This window comes from Scleropages formosus, chromosome 11 (assembly GCF_900964775.1).
Source record: "Scleropages formosus chromosome 11, fSclFor1.1, whole genome shotgun sequence".
NCBI lineage: Eukaryota > Metazoa > Chordata > Actinopteri > Osteoglossiformes > Osteoglossidae > Scleropages > Scleropages formosus.
In genome coordinates, this window is record NC_041816.1 from 11063484 (window position 1) to 11090179 (window position 26696).

Consider the following 26696-nt stretch of genomic DNA (forward strand, 5'->3'; position numbering starts at 1 on the left):
TACTAATAAAAAGCAAACATTTGTTGAAACATTTCAATGAAACGATAACTTGCTAGAAAACAGACAACATGGCAAGATAAACATTTTGTGGATGTAGAGGGCTTTTACGCAGTATAACAGCAGGCTGACTTTCTGCAGCCAAAGCTATTTAAAACATCCATCACAGCTCCCCTATATTAAATAGCTTTTCTACTGACTGGTTAGCCACCCAAAATGAACTTCTCTATGCATGTTTCTCCAATAAGCCAACAGGACATTAAGTTCTTAAAATATCTGCATACATGGCATAATTATGATGAGACACTGTGCAAAGTATAACCTCATATTACCCCTTTCCGAAGGAGTATATTGATCCTTACAATATTTATGAAATGCATTCCTTTTAACCCTGACTCAGTCATCTTGCTTAATCAGAAAGTAAGGGTAGCAACAGCTAAGGAGATTAAAAAGGAAAAATATTTTATTTTACTATACAATCAAGAAAGAGGAGTGATCATCTATGCGCAGTGAAAAGCGGCATGCAAAGTGGTCCACGTGGGACAGGGCTCGGTCCCTTGTTGCTGAGAGAGCACTGTAAAACCCCAGGTGTCAGTTTAGAGCCTGAGCACATCCATGTTCTGCTGTTCTGACCTTATGAGCAAGAAGGTCATGAATTTGAATAGCAGCCCTTTGATCCTGGCAGGATGGAGTCTGGGTTTGGCCCATAGAGGTGGAAACACAGCAGGGAGCTGGGTGGGGCAGGGCTGGGATGCCATGCTGGTAAGGTTACTACCATTCAGCTAAGAATGGCAAATATCAGTGTAGATCAACCATAGGACAGGGAACACAACGAGCACTGAAGACCCAAAGGGAAAGGGGGAAATGTTTATGGACAGTACAAGTCCACGGGAAAAGGAAAAAAAAAAAAAAAAAAACCACGTACTGCAAATATCAGCCAGAAGAGCACAACAACGCAGGGGTCTGTGGTGAAATAAACTTGGTTTTGTTTAATTCTTTCTAAAAAAACCAAGCCTTAAAATTCGAGGTACATGTAACTTGTCTTTGGACGTCAGCATTTGTGTGTGTGAATTAACCAGTCTGATCCTTTCCCTGGCAGGCAGAGATCTGAGTGAGCTGGGCCAGAACCACGGACAGGTCGAGGTGCACACAGCGGGGGGCACTCAGGGGACCCCGCTTTATACCTGAGAGTAGCGCTTGCTACGCCTGTCGCCCTGCAGCTCTCAAGTCAGGCTGCTATGTTTGTGTCGCTATTACTGTACCACACAGCTACCACAGGTCAACATGTCTTTTTTGCCAGTAGTGTAGGTGGAAGGGAAGGGGAGGGTGTGGGAGTGTATTTCTGCTCCTGTGCCTTTCTGGTTTGCCTCATCTTAAGCAAATCTGACCAACAACTCTGAAAATCTATATTTCACATACGTATCAGGAGACTTCTTCAATTCATAATATGAAACAAGGAAAAAAAGCAAGCAAGCATGGATTAAACCTAACCCTCAAACCTTCTTAATATTGTGAATGACTCAAAATAGGAGTGACCAAAATCCCCCCCATCCCAGGAACAAAATAAAACTGATGTTCTTAACCACACCACCTAAGGCATAGGCAACATGTATTATTTTTCCATTGACAGAGTGTGACAAAAAGAAGTCATCTGTTTCACAAGACCAATCAATGTCTTTCTATACTTAATTTGAAAACAATGCATGTCCTTATTCTCCAGTAACAAAAACATCTATTGTCTTCACAGACCAAGACACAGGCTGCTATGTGCAAATACTGGTTAATGGAGTAAGAAAAGCCACCATAAGCCCACCAAAGAAAAAGTAAGATGTTAGCAAACACAAAAGGTGTTGGAGAGATTTTTCCTGAAGTATGGTATGTTTTTTGAGCTATTTAATATAGCCTAGAGAAAGACGTCTCCTTTGTCTGTTCTAGCAAACAACTCTAATGAGTTAATCTACTTATCATTAACACTGTCAATCTTTTCGGTAACAGGGGCTGAAGAGCTTATGCATCTATACCATCGTGGCAACAGACTTGAAAATGAAAACGATGACTGAAGAATTAAAGCATTACAGAATTATGGTGGACTAGAAGTGTAACCGATTAGTGCCTTTGGGTCTCCAAAGGGATGCCCCGAAGGATGCAAGACGACAGCGCTTCCTTTAGTACTGCTAACAGCCTGACGACTGGTCGTGAGCAACCCACAAAGACTCAGGGTCCACTCAAATAGAGCAAATTCAAGCAGGTCCACTCTAAAGTACCACCAGCTACAGAACAAGACATTATAATCATGTCAGTTACAAAAATGGTATTCACTGTAAGTCACTTTGGAGAAAAATGTCTGCTAAGTGAATAAATGTAAATGTAAATTTAATAAACCTAGAACTCAGAACCCTCTGTTGTCAGTACGTGACATATTAGTTGGGGTTCAGAGCCAAACATGAAACACAATATAAAAATATACAAGACAGTGAAGGACAAGACAATAAAATGTAAGGGAGCCCAAAAACAATTTCAATACTCCATTTAAAGCTCAAGGTTATTTTGTGAAATGTGTCCATTTTTGGTATTAAATTGCAAATCAGACATTTATACGGTATGTTGCGTTCTCTCAAAAATACTTTTTTAATAACTTAAGGTGGAAAATACCTCTATTTGTTGTTAGTCACAGTGATTAAGGAAACACTAAACACATGCTTATGTGCTCCAATTTCAGACCGAGTTTTTAATTATTTAAGTTTCATGGGGAAGAAAATATCAGTTCATGGCATCTGGTATATGAAAAAAAAAACATATTTAAAAACAGTATGATAAGAAATGAAATTCTTAGACACAAATATTTCTTCCAAATTGGATTTTTTTTTTTTTTTTTTTTTTTTTAAAACTGTCCATCCTGGACAGATGGTCCTTCTATATATGTGGCCTCCACCCCAGGTTAGAGAGGACTGCTGATTCGGCAGTAAGACAAGGGACCAAGGGGGGGGGGGGGGGGAACATAGAAAAGAGGAGATGCACGTTGACTGTTATACAACAAAGCAAGAGGTAGAAAAGGGTATTGCTACTCTGGAAAAACAATGCAAGGGGCACGGTCTAAGCTCGTTCTCAGACCATCCTACTGCCAAAACAAACAGCGAGGCAAGTTCTGAGCTCCATCCAACAGGCCGGCACTACCCTGCTGCCCACAAGCATGAAGCCAAGCCCTAAGGAGACAGCTTTCAGCCCCAGGTCACCTTCTGTTCTGTCCCCCCCTCCTCAGCCCGCCCGCGCACCATTCACCACACAGAGAGTCCCGCAGCTTTTGTCCATTCTCACCCTGCCATGGGTCATTTACTTAAGATGTCACAACAGCGCCGAAATAAAGAAAATCAGTCTCCTCATGCCGAATATAAATCAAACATGTCTTGCACATTTTGAGTGCACAGGTATCATTAAGCAATGAGATATAATGTAGTTTTTTCCTAAATAAACATGTGAATGAACGCATTTTCACTTATAGCAATATTAGGAGTATTAAGGAAGGCAGCAAAGCTTGAAAAATTAATAATAGCCAATGACTGCTGTAGGGGTTTTGGGGTAACCATGCTCTCGGCACAAATTATAGAGGAGCATAAGGATAGCTGATAAACCCCCCCCCCACACCAAGGCATATATCTGGCCAACAAGCACTCAGTCTAATCACTGCTTTTGGTTGCACAGGGCAGCAAATTCCAGCAGGATTTAAATCTGTTCGCCCATCACAGCGTGGACAGCTGGCGCTGAACTAATCAGACATATGGAGGACCTCAGTCTTGCAGTAACAGACTATCCCTCAGCATTTTCACTGCATCCAAAAAAAAACTGCAATTAAGAAAATACGCAATTAATTACCGGGCCTGAAGCAACAACACCAAAAAAGAAGAAAAAAAAAATATCAATGGAATCCAGAGCTGAAAAGGCCATTTCTTCATTCTTCTGACAGTTGTAGCAGAATGTCTTTAGTGTGTATTTTCTACAAAGCCTGCAAAAAACAGTGATAAGACTGACTATACTTTTACAGTGTAAAACCATGGGACAGCTCTTGTTGCACTTTCAACAACAAATAAGAGGTGCTTAAAATGCTGCCTGTTTATAAGAGAATTCTTGAGCGATAGAGTACAAAATAAATGCTCCATTTTGGATTTCATGTCTTTAAGGAAGCACAAAGAATAAGCGATGAAAAAAGCTAAAGAAACGCAATACCTCTGAAAGATCTCACAAGGTGAGAATTAGCTTTAGCCTTTAAAATGACCCTCCAGTTACTATGCATGCCCACACAATAATTTACGTTGTTTCACTTCACATTTCTATGGTTATTTTTGTTTACCGTTTGTCTCCAATAAATGTTATTGCTCTATAATGCTGACAGAGGGACGCATGTAAACCATAGCTTAAAGAACACGAGTAAAGAAAATGCTTCCTACTCGTCCAGGCAGTTGACTGACAGATTTTATTGCCAGCCGTCAGGACAAACATGAAAAGAGTGCCAGGCATCAAACAAAACTAAAAATAATTTCAGGAAGAACACAACATTGCTTGTGAAACTCATGGCACAGCAGAGCAAAAGTAAATATTACAAGGCTGACATGCGTAGCAACAGCAGCCGTAGCAGCACCTGACAAAGTGTGTTCTTGTGCTGCCGCATCCACTGTCGCAGTCCAGCTGATGAGGAGGCACACATCTCAGAGGTGCAGACATCTCGATCCCTGCAAGGGTCTTGGTTTGTTCTAACAAAACGGCAGAGACCTCAGCGGGGAAAAAGAAGGAAAAAAAGGAAAATGGTTCTGTTTGAGGCAAGAACACCTTATTTCTATTTAGCCTCGATAGCTAATCCAACATGAAAAACCTTGACACCTCGCTCTGCACGGCTCCATTCCGAGAGATTTGCGTGTGAAAACATTCTGCTTGATCCTTCGCACACGGCACAAGGAGGTGTTTTCCAGCCAGAGAGGAGCCCAGTATAAAAGACTAGGTACTGGCTATCTGATAGAACAGGTATTGACACGATGCCCTTGGGACAGGAGTGGACAGAGATCAAAAATGAAGGCCTTCTTGTTATCTCTGTCCCTGTACCGACATAAGAAAGCATGGCAGTTCACCATGTGAGCAGTGTAATTACTGAGGCCAGCAGGTATTGGTCATGTTGGCTGTCATACGGAGATCGCACAATACCTATGACATTAATCCATTCACCAGTGCTGCCAAGAACAATACAGCATTATCAGAAGAAAACAGCCTTCCGTTGAATTGACAGTTCACACCTGTGCACGTATGATTTCTCTTCTCCTATAAAAGGACCGATTAGAAGAACGTCTGAGGTGGCAGATTAACTGAACACGAGTACAATCGGCTATTTGCATACAATTTAAAACAAGAGGCTGAAATAAGAACAAAAGAAAACTGGGATTTCTTATCGCTTAAAACGGTCAGCTTTTGTCATGTTTCCAACGTCTACTTTTTCCATCGGATCCACTGTATACCATCGTAATTGTGGAATCGATTAATCCAAACGGACGATTCTCGATTTATTTCAAATACTTGAACAAATGAGCAACAGACATTACATTCAAGCTCAATAGCTTCAAGCTGCAAAATGATACGATCGAGAAAGACAACGTTAGGGCTAAGCCCATCACGGGTGACTGCTTCTTAACCGTGAATGCTGTCTTACAGAGACCCCACACATCTAATGCTTTGAACAGTGAAATGTTATGTTACAGAAGTGCAAATATTGATCACTCAGACACACACACACACACACACACACACACACACACACACACACACTATCATTTAGTTCCATTCATTAAAATGAGTGATCAGTGTGTCAGATATGGAAATCCTTACAACCAAAGTTCTTCATTATGCTGCCCTTCCACACAACTAGAAAATAAACAAGCATTGTTTTAAGTTGTTCACACTGTTTACAGTGAGTTAGAATGGTTCCCGTACAAGTGGATAGTTTTACTAGAGAAACTCAGGTAAGCTACCTTATACAAAGGTTACTTTTTGGATTACCTTTTTTCAATTAAAATCCATTTTATTATAGTTTCTCTAAATTGATGCTGCTGGGGGGTGCGGCGGCGCAGCAAGTTTGGCCAGGGCCTGCTCTCCGGTGGGTCTGGGGTTCGAGTCCTGCTTGGGGTGCCTTGCGATGGACTGGCATTTCGTCCTGGGTGTCTCCCCCCCCCCCCCCAGACCTGTGCTGCTGGGTTAGGCTCCGGCTCGCCACGACCCCACTCGGGGCAAGCGGTTTCAGACAATGTGTGTGTGTGTAAACTGATGCTGGGGGGGGAAGCATTCAGATTGTTTTAATTTTACCAAATTGTTGCCAGGGTTTGAATTTCTCTACTTCAAAGCTGGATGATAAAATACAGTTTTGTCTTTAAACCCTATTGTATTAATTGTTCCACATTACCAAAAGCACTTTTAAAACCTTCCGTTTCTAAGAAGCTTATTTGTAAAATTCAGTACACAACATAAAATGTGGATGACTGATTCTATTTATCTAAAATCCAAAAAAAAAATTTTATGATGTGCTGGATACTTTTTAGACCTTACATGCTCTTTGATTTTTATTAAATATTAAGAGACCACCTTCTATTCCACTAACCAGAAACTCACAAACAAGGCATATCCCTAACAAATCAACTTTGAATAAAACTTATGTTTTGTTTACTTTTCACATGCTTCCTTTGTTAAAATTTTTTACAAACACCCACCACTGAAATATAAATGATTTTACATTTATGATGATCCTATTATCACAGTGTGTCCTAAGAAATTCCTTATTGCCACTCTGAGTAGCATGAAAAGGAAATCCAGACTCAATTGTTCTTCTTAGGTCTCTTATTCAGTTGCACTAGTTTCACAGACAGGTTTCCTCCAGGTCAAAGAACAAGCACTGGTGCCTAAACGGCTTTCATAGCAAATCCAAATGTGGTAACAAGAAGGTTAAAACGGCTGATTCTGCTTAGTTCATTTGTCTTGCAAACATCATACTATCACAAATGTATGCTCTGCTTCATCTACAGGAATAACATCAAAAATAGGCATTAAACAGAAAAATGTATATATTAAGTTACAAATAATAGAAACGCTGCTATTCTTGGCTACTTCATAGTTCCAGCAGACATGCAAACAATGAGGCACATCCATCCAAGTGTTTAAACGAACAGAACTATAAATGTTATACCCACCTTTTTCATGTACGGTGACATTAAGCCAATTATGCTCTGCAACTGTATTTATCTGAATGAATCCCAGTAACTGTAACGCAACATACATTACGTACTTTACAACGATGCCTTTCATAACACTTTAGTACATTATTGTAACATAGCAAAAATGTGTACTTTGTGACCTCAATGTATTCTTACATACACATTACTAAAAGACAGCGCAATTACTGTTAATTATCCGCATAATTAAAAGGGAAGCTGGGAGCGAAGTGGTTAGAATTTCCAACTTGAAGGACACAGCATCAAATCCCACCTCCAGCTGTAGTACCCTTGAGCAAGGTACTTACCCTAAATTGCACCAGTGAAATTACCCAGCTGTATAAGTGGGTAAATTGTTGTAAGTCGCTTTGGAAAAAAGCTTCAGATCAATGAATAAATGAATAAATGAAAATGACTGAAAACAACAGTGTCTCTGAAGGAACAGGTGTTTGCTGCCCTCTTTTGGCCACTTGTAAAACTACACTGACTGAGAACTATGGACACCACTACACTACTTAACTTCAATCCTATAGTATAGTAAATAAAGCTGATTTTCAAACATGCATTTCAGTACCATAGAAAAACACTCTGCAGATACCAGAGGGGTATGCAGCCTTTGTTGTCGGCCTATGATTCAATGAAGAGAAGAGCACCAGCACCACCATCACCCTTGTCCGACCAACCCTGCTTGGGAACACCATTTCAGATAACATCCGTTCTGCACACCAGCCCCCCACTTGTGTGATGAACTCCCAGCAATGATCACATCTGCAGTAACTTGCCCTTACATTCAGACTGTCACCATAAGTCAATCAGTCCTCTCTGTACCTCTAGATGGACACAAAGATACTGACACACACACTTGTACAGTTTCTGCTACCGTTGCTTAATCATTTGTCCATGATTTACTCTGCATCCTTCTCATAACTCTTAACAAGCTCCACTGTACATCAGTACTTGAGCATGTTTTCTCCTACATTGACTATGTTGGTCATGCTCAAACATCAATCCATCTATCGTCGGAGCCAGAGCCTAACCCAGCAACACAGAGCACATGGCCGAAGGGGGAGGCTCCAAACCCAGACCGGCCACACACAGCGGGCGCCGGCTGAAACCACTGTGCCAGCATGCCACCCCCCAATTATAAGAGCATCAGTTAAAAGAATTTGGAGAAAAAAAAAAAATACAGTGAAATGATTCTGTAGAAACGGTGCCGCCGTCCTCCACAAGAAACCGAAAACCACCGAACACTCGGAGCCTCTTCAAAGCACTCAGCACAACTACATGTAATTAAATGGGTTACTGGGGAAAAGCGAGAACACAGGAAGCAGGGACCGGAACGAAGACTGTTCAGACATTTGACCATGCAATAAGAGCTCCATTTGCTCCTCAAACCACTTGTCTAATAGAAAGCACTCTTAAGGTGAATTGAATTCATGATTTAAAAGGAAGTGAGCTGAATGACCCGCTGCATATGCATATGTGCACTGTCGGTCGGGGCAGTGAAACTGCAACCCTGTTCAACACTGCATTTTCTTTAATGGACTGAGAGGGGCCAGCATTTCATAACACTTTTTAATCATGTGCCACACAATGACACATGCCATGGCCAGTTACCTACACTCTAAATCAAACCAAATACAGTAGTTGGACAGAGCAACACACTGTGAAAGTCTATTTTGGGTCTTCTTTCTCTCTCAGTCTACTTTATTCTACTCTATATTATTCCGGGTATGGAATGGAGCAAGTATACTATATACTATAGTATACTTGAAGTAGTATTTTTCAGAGAACAAGGTAAGACACTTGGTAAATGAAGTGGAAGTGGTAAGTGGCGTTTCTTTTGTTCTGTGGGTGCTGCTGAAATTACCTGAACAGGTGAGCGCACCTTGCTTGGACGTGCGAATGTGGAGGTTAGTTTCTGAGGAGGCGGTTAATGGGGCTGCCAGTCAGGGCATTTGGGCCTCTTTCAGTACCACATTACGCTGTGTATAAGCGCTCACTCCGAAATGCTGCGCTCTCCTCCATTGGAACAGGTAGGGTGGCTGTCCTGGGAAAACCCATTTCTGTTAGAACCTCTAGCAGAGGTTCGTGGTAAACAGTTCTGTTTACTCCGTTACTTAAAGACAATTTCTAACTAAACAGAATTATTCAGAGAAGTCTTTACATATACATGTATACTGTACTCTTTTCTCCTCAGCTTTTTGTGGTTAGTTTTAACTCTCCTCTTAAAACCAATCAAGTCACTTTTGCAGCAAACCAATACCAACAGTGTCTCATTGTCAGATGACTTTTTCTGGGGATTTCATTGGCCTTTTGTGGCCAACAAATTTTACCACCAATTCTTAAAGAAAGGCGCACTATAATTTTCTGTAGCCGGGAGCTCCACCTAGTATTAGGGAACTATGTAGGTGGTGCCTGGGGGTGTTTGTGAAAATGAAAACGAATAACAGTTACACGAACTGGTAATTTTGTGTATACAGCGGATATACTGGAAGCATCTAGAACCACAGCAAATTCCTTGTGTGTGTGTGTGTGTCAGTACACTTAGCCAAAACTCATTCTGATAACTTTATTAAAGTAAATCACAGAGGATCCTTCCTATCTCTCAATTTGAGGTAAAGATCTTGATCAAGCGTAATATATTCGAACCCAGGACAGGTTCAAGTCACCATCCCCACGCTACATCTGCTGTCTAACACGGAATATAACGCCTTGTCATTTTTTGTCTGCTTGATGTGGAAACCTTACCGTTTGTGAAATTCAGTACTGAGTGCTAGAAAACTCGTGTCAACGAAGTTCTGCTCTGTCCCGCTCGTTAGTCGCTAACTGGGTAGAGTCACAAGCTGCGCGCGCCTTTCCCACGAGCGCTCTCCAGGAGTGGCTGTATTTCTCCTCAAGTCTTTAAACTTACTTCACCACTTAACATCGCAAGCGGTGCAGAACATTAAAAAGCAATATTCGAACCAAGGACGCATTTGAACATGGTACTTCCGTTCATTTTGATACAGAGGACAATTTGAACCATTTTGGTGTGTTAGTTTTTTTTGAATGAAAAACGACATGTGCCAATAAATCTGTGTTACAAGAGGTCACACGTAGAGCTTTGGCCTATGCTTGGTGGCATGGTGGCGTAGCGAGTAGCGCTGCTGTTTTACAGCGCTTGGCTGCTGCGAGAGGACGTGGGTTCGAGCCCCGCTCAGTCTGTGTGGAGTATGCACGTTCTCCCCATGTCTGTGCGCGTTTCCTCCCACAGTACGTGAGTGACACAGGGAGTGTTCCACTGATGTATGGATGAGTGACCAGACGAGTATCTGGTAGTGTAAATCGCCTTGGTGATGGGCCGGTAACACTACAAAGAGTTCATTGGAAGTCGCCTTGGAGAAAAGCGTCTGCTAAATGTGTAAATTCATCTTGTACACTCGCAGACTGTATGCGACTATTAAGCCCATGTAGTTGCTATTAACTTGGAAATTCAGTCTTCGATACGCAAAACAGCGAAAACTGCATTGAAACATTGTCCACATACCTTAGGCGTAATACATACACATATGTCACTGTCACGTGACTCACCGGGCGACGGGAGTATAAAAGCAGCTGGTCAAACGCACTTGGCCGCGGACCCACGACGCGCAGACTTTTCTGCGACTCTACGCGTTGTCATTACAAATACGACTTTTATGTTACAGAAATAAACGCACCTGCATTTCAGTCCGTCTGCGTTCGCATTGACACAATTGAATTCATGCATTTTCACTGCTTTGCATTCAAAGTAGCTGTGTTTTTCATTGAGAAGAGATTTTTAAGCTGTAATTACATCCATCAGAGTCATTTATAGTAATTGGTGGCAAATATACAACAAGAGAAAGGACGCGTTCACTACTGTATTGAGTATTGATTCCCAGTCAGGCTGTTGTTCAAAAACGAACCACAAGAGGTCGCAACAAGCAGATACACTGAAAGCAAAGTAATGATTTAACGCATTTGTACTGGAAGCGTAGCAAAAGCCTAATAATGTACATTAAGTTGAGTTAAGATGGTACGATAACATTAGATTACATGGAATATTTGTTGCAATGTAGTCAAATCCATTAAATATTGGACACTACTGAATGTCAAGCTGGTATAAAATCTAAAAATATTTAATTAAATATTACACACGACACACGTAATAAATAATGTAATTGGTGATATGATTTCGCATCTTTATCACTCTCGCATGACCATAGTACATTATGTTCACTTTACACCTCCTTACGGCTACTCAAATGTTTCATATATACATTGTACATATAATACATTTAAACTGTTGCCAACAAAAGATGTTAATTCGAAGCAGTACTCGGAGTGGTTAGAAAGTGTCGGCACTCTTAATTACGACCTACAAAACTAAAGCAGACCTGGTACACATTAAAATGTATTGTTACTCCCAGAACTGCAGAATAGCGTCTAACAAGTTGTCACGGCCCTGTTTCAAATAACAAGAAGGGCAGTTATTATTATTATTATTATTTTTAAATCTGTTCACTTCTGGGATACAGTGTTATTCTATTATGGGCTGTGGTAAATCTGTGTAAACTCTTCCGTACTAAATTGCGCCCTTCGATGTGCTTCTCTGATGCTGTTCTCGCGTCAAAATGCCCTCTCGCTTTATAAGTATATACGTACTGTAATTAAATATTGATTTATGAGGTGCCGGGGGGTTAAATATCACCCCCCCACCACCACCATCACCACCACCACCACCACCACAATCACAATGGCGGCTTTTGACGTCCAGGACTTGGCGGAAAGTCGAGCTTCACTGAGGAGGATTAATTCCCCCCAGTCTCATGACTGGACATTCTGAGCCCATAGCGTGAGCGAGCTGAGAGCCGGGGACGATGAATAAACTCACACTTGTACATAAACGGAAGAAAAGGAGGGAAATCTTGTGTTACGTTTTCGCCTTTGTCGTGCTTCTCTACTGCACTGTGCACGCGGCGTTCGGGCTCGCGGTCGCTTCCCAGGAAAGAGGAGCCGCGAGGACCCGCCGGGATGTCGGTAAGAATCGGAGCTGCGATGATGAGAATCGCCGCGGCGACACTTGGCGGGAAGCGAGAGCTGTGTGTGTGAGCGCAGCCCGTTTCACGGACACTGAGTGAGCAGGGCACCGAATTTATCTGAAACGGAGCACTGACACTTGTACTTTAAATAATTCTCTTGCCGCTTATTTTTTCATAGTGGATGCCTTTAAAAAAGTTACACAAATGTGTGAAATAACACCTGTTTTTCAGTATTACTCTCCTCCTCAGGAGGCTCCTGTCTGCCTGCAGTGTGTAAAAATGTGCCAAGATCCTTTTTTTTGATTCATGCCACTTATTTTGTGTAGATTGCTGCGATTTGCTCTGATACTTCTTTACAAAAAAAAATAAATAAATAACTTTTCAAAAAAACATCTTTTCAGGCAATGAGACCCAGTGTGTTGCCCCGCGATCCTCGGAATTTCCAGACGGCTTTTTCTCGGAGCAGGAAAGGAAGGACGGCGGGATTGTGATCTATTTTATGATTATTTTCTACATGCTCTTGGCAGTGTCCATTGTGTGCGACGATTATTTCTTACCGTCTCTCGAAGTTATTAGCGAACGTAAGTGATCGCATAAAATGTCTGCTTTTCATTCGTTTTTGGGTTTGCTTTTTTGATCTGAACTAGTCCTCCAGTGTTACAAGTTGCGGACTTGAAACCCGATGGTTATAGGTTCGAGTCCCACTTGCTGCTACTGAGGCAGTAAGTACCCTTGAGTTAGGAGCTTTCCCACAGTTACTCCAGTAAAATAGGATAGGCAGGCTGCCTATTATTTTACTGGAGTAACTGTGGGAAAGCTGAACATTAGTGGATGAATCTGAGGAAAGGGGTACATGACAGGTTCGTTTCCCTCCAGGACTCGGGCTTTCTCAGGATGTTGCCGGTGCGACTTTCATGGCAGCAGGCAGCTCCGCTCCGGAATTAGTCACAGCCTTTCTGGGTAATTTTACTGTCTAAAAAAAAATTGTGTTGTTGTTACATTTTCCATAATCAATACGAATGATGCCAATAATATTAATCCCGATTCCTCCTTTTTCGAAGGTGTTTTTGTCACAAAGGGAGACATCGGTGTCAGTACCATTGTTGGATCTGCGGTCTATAACCTCCTTGGGATCTGTGCTGCCTGTGGACTTTTGGCCTCAGTGGTTTGTATCGTTCCTGTTTCCCACTGACACGCACTCCAACAAAATATTTCTTCATTGGGTTCAAGTGCTTCAAGTGCTTCACGTCCTAAAGGCTCAGTAGGCGTGGAACGGGGGGGGGGTCCAGGCTGGCACTCAGCAGTCACCAGTCACCATTCTACTGGTTTTCCTCCTGTCCTGTCCTGTAACTGGACCGAGTGATTAAAGTTGTCAGAAATAACTGACTGCTAACACTTAGTAAATTAGTCACAAGTGCCAGTGTTTGGTGACGTTAAATAAATTTCCAAACGAGGACCACGGTACGTTTAGTTATGGCTCACCACGAAAATGTGCAGCCCTTGTACGACATTTTCCACCTTTGGCTGAGAATGAAAGAGCTCCAGGCCCAGAACCCCAGTGCAGTTTAACACACTTGGTCGCCAGTTCAAGCTCCCGTAATCTCTCCTGCTGTTGTACTGTTGAGAAAAGTACTTTCACTGAATTGTTTCAGTAAAATACCATGCTTTATGAAAGGGTCAAATACTCAAAATTGCATTGCATAAAAAAATTCAGCTAAGCGATTAATGATGTATGAGACTTATCTTGAAAAAAATTCTGAGACTCTTAATGTAATAGACACATGGGTTAATGTCTTACTCAGGCAGGACGACTTACCTGTTGGCCGTTATTCAGAGACTGTGTGGCCTATGCAATAAGTGTCGCAGCTGTAATCGGAATTATCTCCGATAACAAAGTTTACTGGTAAGTTGCTTGTTTATTACTTCCCCTATATGGGCAAAGATCATAAATGGTATATCTTTACATGATTATAGAGTAAATCTTGCAAATTAAATTAAACATTTGCCTTCCTGTAACAACTTAATTGGCGACATGGAGAAGGTTCTCATTTTGTGCAATTCGTGCCAATTCTGTACTGCAATCATGCTGCTGTTTCATAGTGCGTATTTTTAGTACCTCACATAAATATAAAATAGGCACAACAATACTTAATAATAACAGTGCTAAATCTGTGATGACTACTTTGTTGTTGCTTTCTGTAAGGTATGACGCAGCCTGCCTGCTCCTTGTGTATGGGGTGTACATCGTGGTGCTTTGCTTTGACATTCGGATCAGCGAGTACATGATAAAGAAGTTCAGCCCTTGCTGCACCTGCCTGACCAAGGACCTGGAAGACAGCTGTGAGCAGCAGCCTCTCATCGGCTGGAATGAGAGCGGAAGCCTCCTGGTTCCCAGACGGTCCAGGGCTGACAGTGGAATCTTCCAAGATGACTCGGGCTATTCCCACCTCTCTCTTAGCCTACATGGGCTGAGCGAGGTCCAGGATGGTAAGAAAGTGCACTCCTTCTTCGTTAGCACTGTTCATCACAGCAATGTTCCAGCAATACTAAGAATAATACCGTATGATTATTTTGATTCTCCCAAATGTTAATTCTCAGCCCCTCTTGTTCACCTCCTACAGATCACCAAGGTGTGTTCACGATGCCAGAAAATGACCTGAAGAGAATCCTTTGGGTGCTCTCCTTGCCAGCCATCCTGCTGCTGTACTTGACAGTTCCAGACTGCAGAAGGCGCTTCTGGAAGAGATGCTTCATGATAACTTTTTTCATGTCCGCTGTGTGGATCTCTGCTTTCACTTACGTACTGGTGTGGATGGCCACGGTAGTGGGTAAATCAGTCTGGTTCTTTTACGTGGTAAATGCATCACAATATTTAATGTGTTCTGGGACTAAAGGTTACGGGATACATTTTAATAAGGCATCCAGGGTGTGAATGAGAGACCACTACTGTAAGCTAAAAAAAAATATCTGTCTGCAGAAGAGTAGAATCACATGTTTTACTCTTAATTCTTGAAATGCCATTGTTATGTCCTGAGGAATTATCTAAAGTCAGACATCCCAGCCAGCACACAGGATTAAGGTCTGCTTTGCCCTGTGGGATACCCTGAGTAATCATGTGATACCAGCAGACATTGTGAGGCATAATAGGATTATTATCCAGCTTGGAGTCATTGGCTCACAGGGGGAAACTAGGAAAATGTTGCTTTTATAAAGCACATGGACCACACTGCGAAGGTATCATAAAACACACGACTCACATGTGTGCTCCAGTGACAAAGCCCAAATGAAAACAGGGTTGCCTTTCAGCAGCTCTCAGTGCGATAGCTGTGTCACAGTGGGATCCTTTATTTATTCAGCTTTATTCGGATCTACTATAACTTTATATATCAGGCTCTCACAACGCAAGGTGGCGGTGTGCTTAGTTTCTGACACTTTCTATGCAGGCAGATGGATATGCATCTGTAATGTAAAAACTAATCATCAAAATATGAGTGTGCACTCTTATTTGTATATATATATATATTTATTTTAAATTACATCCTCTAATTTGTTTCAGGCGAAACCCTACAAGTACCCGATACGGTGATGGGTCTCACTGTACTGGCAGCTGGAACCAGCATTCCCGACACAGTGGCCAGTGTTATGGTGGCTAGAGAAGGTAATAAGATTTACAGTCATAATTAGGGATAAAAATCTTTATTGCTTAGTATTTTAAGAAACAAAAATGGAATACTTTGTCCCTTTTCTGCTTACGCAGGTACTTTTTAGTAGCTCTGAGTAAATGCTGTTTAAGCCTGATCATTGATATTACAGACTTTTTGGAACCAAAGAAATGAAAATGTACTTTTAAAATATAGGGTCCAAAGAAAATTTAACATGATTTACTACACATATGTTGAAGTAATGTGACATTCTTAGAGGCACAACTGTTTTTTCATCTAGGGAAAGGAGACATGGCAATGTCCAACATTGTTGGATCGAATGTGTTTGACATGCTGTGCCTTGGCCTGCCGTGGTTCATAAAGACCGTGTTTGTGGATACATCCGCCCCTGTGGAGGTGAACAGCACAGGCATGATATATACAGCCTCGACTCTCCTTCTCTCCATCGTCATCCTATTTGTGGCTGTGCATCTGAACAAGTGGAAGCTGGACTGGAAGCTTGGCATAACATGCCTGTGCTTCTACGTTCTCTTTGCAGTTTTATCCATACTGTATGAGCTCGGGATCATTGGCGATAGCCCAATTAGAGCATGCAGTGACTGACTTCTACAGCCAAACTTCACCCAACTGCATTACTTGAACTCAGGAAGTAACTGTTGCATTAAAACATGCAAGACCACTTTTCTTTACGTGATGCATTCTCAAGCTTCATTTGTAAAGTGTTTTAAACCAGCAATGTAACAACGGGAAAGACCTCGGAAGCCTGAAAACTGCATCACTGAAACATTTTATTCAAGGTTTCTAGAAAATTCACTTCACTTACGCAGAACTTCAGATAGGGTTATTTTAACTTCATTCAAGCTAGCAGCTACATTTAAAAGGACAGGATGTGAGATAAGGAGCATTGACTCAGTTTTAGAAGTCAAGTTACGGATTTCAAAGTTAATATTTTCCACTGTATTTGTAATAGCATTTTTGTCTGTTTTGTAAAATAGTTTTTTTAGCAAAGCAAAATTCACCTGCTTACATAGTGAGCCGATAAATGGCAGTGAAGCACACCCAAAAACAATAGGGCTGTGAACGCACTTCCACAGCGATTGACAATTTATATCTAGTGTTCAATGTCAGCATGGCAAGCATCATATATGATCATGGGATCAATCAGTCAACAATCAGGATTGAAAAGGTTACAGTATCTATAAAGTATTACAGTTAAATCAGATTTTTACAGAATCTAAGATAAATCAAGGGGTATCTGTATTGTGCTTAGAGGGCAAACGAGCAAAAGCAGTAACAAACATTTCAGGCCCAGTTGTGTTCATCAGCTGGGGAGTCGGTATAAATGTAAAATTCCAAATGTCCATTTTGTTTGCTAACTTTTAATTGAAATTGCATTGATATTCCTTAGTACTAGGGAGTAAATTAAATTCAGTCACAAAGAATCAGGCAGATTTGCTGGCTAAAATAAAACTCAGGAAGCCACAGAGACCAGGTAAAAAAAAAAACTGAAGTTTATTTATTCAAATAAACTGATGACTTACAAATTAAAAAGGGTTTACAAAAAGGAGAAAAAAGCAGTAATGCTATATGTAAACAAAGCCTATACACATCCAGTTAGAGGCTGGTGATTATCCCTGTATTTGTGGCACAACAGTAAAAGACATCCAAGAATTGTTTTTTGAACCAAAACAAAAAAAAATGAGATATATTGTGGGTGTTAACACTACAGAACTAAGCATTTCGATCAATGCGAACATCTATTTCTCTTCCGTTGATTTTTGTTCCATTCATCATTCGGCAAGCCTGCTCAGCACTTTCAGGGGAATCAAAGCGAACTGTCCCACATCCCTTGGATTTTCCATTTTCCATCTTAATTTCAGCAAACATCACTTGACCTGACAAAGAGGGATTTTATTTCATACAGATATGTCTCATAAAATGCCAAAACAAAGAAATGTAAATCTGTCTTTAAGAAAAGAAAAGAGGAAAAAAAAAAAAAAAAAAAAAAAAAACTTACCACAGTGACTGAATTTTTCCTTCAGTTTCTGCCAGGTAACATCATAGGAAAGCTGCAACACAACACAGTTAACAAAAGCATGTCTGAAAGCAAGTATACAGGAGATTGACACAATTGGAATGACCTCAGTACATACATTTCTCACAAAGATCTGGCAACCTCCTTTGGACCCTAAGCCTCTATCGGACATGCCGGCACCCATGTGGCCTCCATATCCACGGCTCACGTCCATCCCACCGCTCATCCGTTCATAGGTGGAGCCCACGCGATCCATGCCCATGTTCCCCATTCCACTGCCTACAGTAAGGAATACAGGAAATCAGTCATTTCAAACAAACAACAGAAATCCAATACAAATTTCCTAACCTTCATTCTGGCTTCCAAAACTGGTACTGTCCATGCATTTAAGATATTTATACTACCTGCTCTATTAAAAAAAATATATATATAAATACACACACACACAACCCTTTGGAACCAAAAAAAGGTTAAATCACATTTACAGAGATGTAAAGTGTTAGTTGATGTATTGCAACGAAAAAGTACCTAATCCAGGCCCCATAGGACCCATGCCAGCATTACCGATGCCTCCGCCATAGCCTCCCATCCCTCCTCCTAATGAAGAGAATTCACTAAGTCAGGCCACCACAACTTATACAAGCATTAAACTGGGCTGTAAAAAGTCCATCCATATCATAGTTCTGAAAATAAAGTAGGAACAACCCATGCAATGTTTTCTTCTTCAAGCCATTGTTTAATGAGATGAATGATGCTCATGCTGCCTCTCTCTCACACACATTTTACAGGAATTTTAGAGTCATACCCATTCCTCCAAATGACTCCCCAAAGCCACGATTCATTGGCATATCATTCCTGCCCAGGTCACGATCCATGCCTACCACACCAGAGCGATACATGTCTGAAGGAAACAAGACACAGAACTTTATCCCAATAATAGTGTAATGTTTAGCTGAAACAGATATATTCAGTAAGTTAACTAAATACAAAATGGCCACATAGGCTACAAAGAGGAAAAAAGTGTAAAATATATGACATACCTCCCATGTGATTGGCCATCCCTGAAGCTATGGAGCCCATTCCCCCCATACCTGAGCCAAGGTTCCCTCTGTAATCATCTATTCCTGTGTGAACATCCACCACAGCAAGGCTTAGTTATTGTCCTGCGTGATCACCTTTGCCTCAAAAACTTCACTATAGATCACATTAATCACCTCCCATTCTGCCTATAGGTGCCACATCTCTGCTGCCGTAGCCACCTATGTGGCCCATGCCATCCATTCCACCATATCCACCTCCACTCAGACCTATAACATGTACGCAAAGGGTGTGTCAGTTTGTACCATTATGCACGATGTTGCTGCTGTTCAGCTAGTATGGAGATATGAAAGGACACTCGGAAGATCAACCAACCTCCCATTCTGCTCATTCCTCCGTATCCTGGTCCATCCATGCCTATCAGAGAAGCACAAGTAATTAGGTTTATTCAGCATGAGAGATGATGCATACTACCTCCAATTCATATTTTGAGGTATTATATTTACATTTATTCATTTAGCAGGTGCTTTTCTCCAAAGCGACATACATCTCATAGAAAATACAATGTGTGCACAACCTTAGGAGACAGCTGCAGATGTGTGACTGAAGTACAGTTAGTTTGTTCCCTTCACCATAGACATCGACATTCATCACACAAGTAGCTGCATAAAACTTTACCAGAATATCACCGATTCCTAATCACCTTCCTAGTAGTTTTTTTTTTTTTATTACAATCATCTGATTGAGACAGGGACATGTTTTAGAAAATACAATAATATTAATTCATACAGCCACTGAAATACTAAGATTCAATATTAAGCCAGTAACATAAATTGTTGCTTTGTTGTGGTGGCAAGATCACTTGAAAGTTCCAAAGTTCAGTGACTGTACCATCACTCATTCCAGCTGAAAAATGGCACATAATTCATCGACGTCTACACACCCCCAGGGCCCATGTTCCCTGCCCCTCCAGTAAGTCGGTGTGCACTGATTGGCTGTCCCCCTGGTCCAAGTCCCATCCCGATGCCACCAAGACCCCCTGAAGAAAGATGAACATGTTCTGACACTGCCCACTTGTAACATTTCATGCAAGGCAAAAGTACAACACAAAACAACAAAGACAGAAAGGAAGGATTAGGCACCCACTTGGCAACTGAGGAGACTTCTCAACTGGACGAAAATCATCAGAGGGAACTGATTTGTCATCCTAGAATAAAAACCACACATTTTTAACAAAATGTTTTGTCATCCTTAATGTCTGCTATTTAGAAAAATAAAAAAAAAAAAAAAAAAACTTACCATTTTCACATGCATAGGTCTGTCAAATAACATCTGTCCATTAAACATAGCTTATTTTTAAAAGTCAAGGAACTCCACTAGAGTGAACACAAGGCACAGGGATGGGACACTAAACCTATGTTAATATCTCCTGACTTAACAGGACAGAGGTTAGGATACAGATAGCCTGAACCGCCTCTAGTGGTTGCTCAAAAGTCACAGTTCCCATTCCACGGCTCTTCCCATCTTTATCTTCTTTGACATCAGCCCTTTTGACAGTCCCCGCCATGCTGAAAACCTCCTTAAGCTTCTTCCACCCAACTTTAAAATCAAGCTTGAGAGAAGGAAAAAAACAAAGCATTATGTGTACAAAAACTAGTAATTAGCAAATGCTCAAATCCACTAGTGGAAAAGGAAAACTAATGGAGCAGGGCACAAATACTCACATTGGCTACAAACACTGTTGAGCCTAGTCTCCCAGTTTGTAGGGCATTAATGACTTCCAGAGGAATATTTGGATTATTGGCAATTGAAGGTGGCAGGTTCACTGCCCCTGGTCCTACATCTTGCCCCCTGCCACTAGTGTGCATTCCACCTGTGCGTTGCAGCACTCTACGGGCGTGTTCACCATCGGGGTCCTGAAAAGCACAAAGATAAAGAGATGTACTGTCAACACCTCCAAGTACACCAGCTACATGATAAACACAATACTGAGAAATCAAATAACTTGAGCGCATTCTCATTCTTTCACACCCTACCTCTTTGATGTTTAATGGCCTCCCATTTAGATCATGTTTGTTCATTACTTCTATTGCTTTCTTCACAAATTCTTCATCTTTAAATTCTACAACACTAGAAGAGAGGATCAAAATAAATGTGCTGACAGTCTCAAGAAGACAAGGTACTTAATTATGTAATCAGACAAAAGCTGCAAATATTTTAAAAATTTAAATGGACAAAACATACCCACATCCCTACAGGGTCAGCATGAAGTAAGCAATATAGTACGTCCATGTGATGGATGGCAGAAAAAAAAAAGGGACAGATTACTTATCATCTGAGAAATGTTTATAAATATACAGTATATGCACACACACATGCAGAGTTCCAATCTGAAAACTCCAATGTCAGAAACTGTATATATCATTTCACAGAATTGTGGTATGTGTGCGAAGTTTAATTTCACTAAAGTTCTATAGACAAAAACCAGGTTAAACACTCGTCTCTTTCCTGTGTCAGTTTACTTTTTAAACAAAGATTAGCATGATTTAAATTACTATAGACTGAAAAGGTAAACTTAATAGAAAAAAAATTAACACTTTTAAACTTGTACTTCCCACACTGCAACATAACAGTTTACAACAATGGTGCATTTATTGTATAGCCATTTGCCAGTTCAGAATTTACTTGGATATATTAAAACATTTGACAGAAAACACTACCTTTATGACAAAATGCCGTTTAGCAAAAGCAAGCCCCCAAAGTGAAAGGTTCAGAATTTTATTACTCATAATGCAAGGCATTTTCACACATAAAATTGGGTAGAGGAATTTGCTCATATTCATAAAAAAAAAAAGTTAGAAACATATTGACAGGAAAGAAAACCAGAATTTTTCAGAAAGCACAGCAATATGCCATTCAGAAACCTTCAATTTAACATAAAAGCAAGATTTTCAAATGGTCAAGATCAGTACAGAACAAGTGCTAAAAATACATTTGCTTCCACTGAAATATTTTAAACAACCAGAAGTATCCACCAATTAAAACACTAAAAGCAAAGGTGTACTTTAGGATCATACAAAAAAACAAATGTACTTTTCCAATCTATATTAGGTAGCCACAACAAACCACCCCTCTGACCAAAGGAAGTCACAATCCACATCCAACTGTGATAGACTCAAATTACAACACTTCTCCAGTGTACTACCAGTTCATGTAAACATACCCTGCTGTGTAATTAGCTTACAAAACACTGGAAAACGTGAAAACTGCTGAGAGTGTTTAAAACCTCCTGCAGTAAGTGGTCCACACTTACCCTTGACTTTCCTTCTGCATCCTTAAAGAGTTCCACGTATGTAACCTCACCAACTACATGAGACATACAAAGGGAAAATACCAGAAGAAACAATGTATTTAAAAAGGCCAGTCTTCGCTGTGTCGCTGGCCTTGGTAGAGCACCACAGAAGGAACACCTCATTATTAATCGACAATCAATCCAGACCAACATTCCACCTGACAGAACACCATGCCATTCTGTTCATTTAAGTAAATACCAATGTGCCACAAACAAACTTTATTCATCAAACTGAAAAAATATATCAGTGCAACAAGTATGACTTTGTGAACAAATAACCAAACTGTTTTAAGGTGACCTTCCACCTTTAACAGCTTTCAAAAACTTGAGTACTTTTAAAAAGCAAAATTCTAAGTCTTCCAAAAGACTTCATAGGTTGTGCACAGCTGGACAGATTTTCGGTAAAATTTATATGTCACCTTACAACAGATACAACACAAAACAAGCAATCAAGGAACAGGTTATAAATGATCAGGTCTCAATATTGTGGCAACACTCCAACAATAACTAAAGGCAGTTTTCACAAAAACAAGTAAGTTATGCTCAAAATATAACTACTTTCCTAGCACATGGCAAGCAGAACCTAAACATTTAACTTCAGAAAAAATACTGTCTTATACTCAACAGGAAAGTAAATTTACCCAAAATTACACATGTATTTGAGAATGTGTTTTGGGGCAGAGAAGGGGGGGGGGGAATGTGTCTTAGAATGGCATTTCTGAGATCAGCATTCAATTTCTCACTAAAGGGAAAAGGTTTTTGGACAGCAGGAAGAAAAACAAAACAAGTAAGTCTGAAGTTAGCGACACTTGAAAAATGTACCTTTCTCCCGCATGAGGTCTTTGATAGCCTGCCACTTCATGTCATAGGGGATATTGCTGATGAACACACGGTTCCTGTGGACGGTCTTCTTGTCCCCAACACCCGCGTGCTTCTCTCTGGAATATGGATGGAAGCGGCTCGACTTCCTTCCCCCAGAAGACTTCTCCTTCTGCTCGGCCTTCTCCTTCGGGACTTCGCTCACTTCACTGGTGTGAGGGGAGAAATGCTATGTATTAATTTTTTTTTTAAAATTAATTACATTTATTTAACTTCCAACACATTTTTTCCAAAGCAACTTGCAATATTAGGTTCGTTTATCAAGTTACTTACAATTATTAACCTATTTATAAAGCCGGGTCATATTTACTGGTGAAATTCCTGGTTAAGTACCCTTTTCAACGATACTGCAGCAGGTTTAAGATTCAAAAGCAGTGCGTTTTGATGACAAGGCGACAGTTCTAACAACTACGCCACCTGCTGTCAGTTAAAACTGTTATACTGAGACATTAAACCCACACTACATACAGCATGTTTAAATACTATGTTGAAAAGACAGCGGCAAATACAATGACAAGCTAAAAATCCAATCACAGCGCAAAATATGTCATGGGATGAAAATAAATTAAATACAAACACAGAAATATAATTCTGTGGGAAGTCAGGTATCACCCCAAGGAAGAGAGAATAATTCAAGAAAATGCCAATGGTTTATCATCATTTATGCAGCATGACCCTGATGTCAGTGTCTCAGGACAGACGTCTCTCTCACAACACACAGCAGCAGCTTGAGTCTGGGTATGAAAACGACTTCTTCTTGACAGTTATTAAGTTATTACACAGGAAACAAACACAACTGTTCTGTCAGTGTTGCGTCCATTTCTACTAGTGCTGAGCACGGCTACACAACGCCAGTACACATTTTTGTCTGTTATTAGTTGACATGGAAACCACAGAGATACGATATCGGCAATATGATGAATAAACCGAGGACGTTTGTTTCTAAGTAAACATCAAGATTCGCCAGCCGCACAAGCTACAGCCCTAACAGGAGCTCTCTCTTCTACCTGGTGCTTCACTCAGCTCCAGTCCAGAGTCTCCATCTTACCGACACAACAACTCCTCCCCTGCCTGCCTACAACGAACAGAGACACACACAGCCCACAATGAAAACTTTAGTTTTCTTACGTTTTCACGCCATTTGTGTCCTCCTGCTGCGTCTCGCTCTCGGCCTCCGTTGTTGTGCTTGTTTCCTCTTGTATGCCTTCGGACTCCTGCGAAATATCAGCCATAATAACTGATTTTCACGCAAATCACAAAATGCCTCTTTTTTTTCTTTTTTTCTTTTTTTTTTTTTCTTTTTTTTTTTGGTCGCTGCGCAGCCGAGCCTGCGAGAGCTTTTCTCGTATCGCTTCTTACCGCGAGAAAACGCGAGATTTCTCGAAAACAATGGCAGTACCTGAGGAGGTTGTGGTTGCGGGGCAGAGGAGTGGGAAGCGCTGTGGTTCTTTGCGACACAGAGCAATATTAGCATTTGATTTTGGATTGTGTGGTCCGGGTTTAAACGCTGCAGAGTGAAAGAATAATATACTATCTGGCAGTTCTAAAGTCTGTAAAACCAGTAGAAAAACCTGTTTCCCGATAGCGTCGAATAGAGTGCTAATTAATTATATTTATTATAATTGTAAGTATACACTGCAGCACTCAAATTGTAGATGAATTATTTTGGGCTGGTATAAGAAACACGTTTCGGCCTCAGTTCAGCGTCATTTCTAACATTTTCAGTTTCGCTTTTGCTTCGTTCGTTGTATTAAAATGTATTCATTGCTTTAAGTAATCATTAAATAAGAATATTACAGCTCATTAAATATATTTTAAAAAATGGTCTACTTTATTGGAAACGGGGGTATGCAGATTAAATATTAATTTATTCTTGCTTAAAATGGTGTTTAACTGTACAAACTAGCTGCTTGGCTCCTCTGATGGGAAATTTGCCATTTTGGAAATGACAGTTAATTATATTTTAGTTTTTGCTTTTATGTAATTCCTTAGCCACTATGCCACCTACTGCCTACAACACTATAGAGATTTTTTTAAAATACACAATTTTTATGATAAAATATACTTCACCAGCTAAATTGATATATTCCGCCAAAGAAATTTTACTGTGACCAAGTTGCTTCTTACAACCTGGTGTTTAAAAATAGAGGGTTCCTAAAGGTGCTTTAAACAAAGTTCCGAGCTCAAAAATTAAGTCGTTTTCTTTTTGGTTTCTTTGGAAATGGATTCCATGGCGGCAATAATCGATATTTACACAAACGTCCTTTAGTTCATCATCATAGTATAGAGGTTTTCTGAGAGAGAGAACCCTTACTGAGATACAGGATGAATTGTAACTGATCTTAACAGATGACTTTGACCTTGTAATTTCATTACTTGTAATATAGTTGCATAATTCTATAAGGATGTTAAATAGAGATGTTCCAAAAGGCCAGTTGCCCTGATGGATGAATTTTAATTCTCACAAATAATGTATTTCATTTTTCTGTCACTGTTATAGGATATTGGAAAAAATAGAACTATTGCTAAATCTTCTTGGAAGACATTAAAGTTTTTTTTTGTTTTTTTTTTACCCTTTGGATGGTAGTGTTCAACTAAAGCATCCTTTTTCACAGCAGATTAAATCTGCAACATTGCATTGTCAGTGACATTTTTGGGGAAACCATAACTCCTAAAAAGTAGACATCACATTTTTAAAGAAATTCTCATTTTTACTGTGAATAAAAATATATGTTTACAGGATTAAAGCTGTGAAGAATTACTTTGAAAATAATCATGAAAGTTGTTAGGTTTTTAATAAGTTGTCATGAGAGGAAATTGAAAAGGGCCTAAGAAATCTATGCTGGTGCCTGGGATTTGAACAATTAATATTTGCAATAAGTCTGGGTGAAATTAAAATGAAGTAAATCAAGGTAGTGGTGTGGTGCAGTGGCAAGTATTGCTGCTGTAATAGTGCCTGAGCTATTTGGCTACAGATTCAAATTTGGATCAGGATGTGGGAAATTTGTATGTTCTTCCTATGTCTGTATGGGCTTCCAGCTTTACAACATTCATTTTGTGGCATCAGCTACCACGTCTCTGACTAACAGGACAATATAGAAACATCATATTAGTTCTTATGTGTCACGTTGAAAAGTCAGTAGCCCAGAACTGTTTGCAACATGGTGCCAGTGACATATCATGCACACGCACACATTTTCGGAACCGCTTGTCCCATACGGGGTCATGGGGAACCGGAGCCTACCCAGTAACACAGGGCGTAAGGCCAGAGGGGGAGGGGACACACCTAGGACAGGACACGGTCCACTGCAAGGCACCCCAAGCAGGACTCGAACCCCAGACCCACTGGAGAGCAGGACCAGGTCCAACCCACTGCGCCACCGCACCCCCATGAGACAAATCAATTCTTATCAAAACTTCTGTGTAACACTGAGTTTACTGTAAAAAAAT

At 40.5% G+C, this 26696-nt stretch overlaps 2 protein-coding genes across 4 annotated transcripts; one reads left to right on the forward strand and one right to left on the reverse strand.

Annotated features, from left to right (window-relative positions):
• Positions 1-11386: 11386 nt before the first annotated feature.
• slc24a5 (solute carrier family 24 member 5) lies at positions 11387-17095 on the forward strand. 2 transcript variants are annotated; one of them, XM_018763953.2, is made up of 9 exons: positions 11387-12278; positions 12682-12861; positions 13157-13240; positions 13342-13445; positions 14083-14183; positions 14484-14767; positions 14902-14910; positions 15837-15938; positions 16223-17095. In XM_018763953.2, exons 1-9 carry the CDS (start codon positions 12119-12121, stop codon positions 16543-16545), a joined length of 1347 nt encoding a protein of 448 aa, XP_018619469.2. In that variant the 5' UTR covers positions 11387-12118; the 3' UTR covers positions 16546-17095. The 2 variants fall into 2 exon arrangements, with proteins under 2 accessions (XP_018619469.2, XP_018619468.2); XM_018763952.2 differs by having other exon boundaries at positions 14902-15108; positions 16223-16957.
• A 402-nt stretch (positions 17096-17497) lies between these two features.
• On the reverse strand, positions 17498-24613 carry myef2 (myelin expression factor 2). 2 transcript variants are annotated; one of them, XM_018763950.2, is made up of 18 exons: positions 24375-24613; positions 23190-23395; positions 22329-22381; positions 21260-21267; positions 21052-21145; positions 20740-20931; positions 20474-20627; positions 20315-20364; positions 20162-20222; positions 19959-20054; positions 19391-19432; positions 19192-19284; positions 19018-19101; positions 18783-18878; positions 18506-18574; positions 18096-18256; positions 17960-18011; positions 17498-17837 (listed from the first exon to the last, which is right to left on the reverse strand). In XM_018763950.2, the coding sequence occupies exons 1-18, from the start codon at positions 24476-24478 to the stop codon at positions 17674-17676; spliced, it is 1779 nt and encodes a 592-aa protein (XP_018619466.2). In that variant the 5' UTR covers positions 24479-24613; the 3' UTR covers positions 17498-17673. The 2 variants fall into 2 exon arrangements, with proteins under 2 accessions (XP_018619466.2, XP_018619467.2); XM_018763951.2 differs by lacking the exon at positions 18506-18574.
• Between the last annotated feature and the right edge of the window lie 2083 nt (positions 24614-26696).

What these genes read in the sequence shown, in the direction of transcription:
- slc24a5 (XM_018763952.2), top strand. Translation starts at nt 12,119, where the DNA reads ATGAATAAACTCACACTTGTACATAAACGGAAGAAAAGGAGGGAAATC. An exon ending in TCCGATAACAAAGTTTACTG is followed by an intron (nt 14,184 to 14,483) that starts GTAAGTTGCTTG and finishes GCTTTCTGTAAG; the next exon opens with GTATGACGCAGCCTGCCTGC. An exon ending in GTGGATGGCCACGGTAGTGG is followed by an intron (nt 15,109 to 15,836) that starts GTAAATCAGTCT and finishes AATTTGTTTCAG; the next exon opens with GCGAAACCCTACAAGTACCC.
- myef2 (XM_018763950.2), bottom strand. Translation starts at nt 24,478, where the DNA reads ATGGCTGATATTTCGCAGGAGTCCGAAGGCATACAAGAGGAAACAAGC. An exon ending in AGAGGCGGTTCAGGCTATCT is followed by an intron (nt 20,365 to 20,473) that starts GTATCCTAACCT and finishes TTTAAAAATAAG; the next exon opens with CTATGTTTAATGGACAGATG. An exon ending in TCCTATGGGGCCTGGATTAG is followed by an intron (nt 18,257 to 18,505) that starts GTACTTTTTCGT and finishes TCCTTACTGTAG; the next exon opens with GCAGTGGAATGGGGAACATG.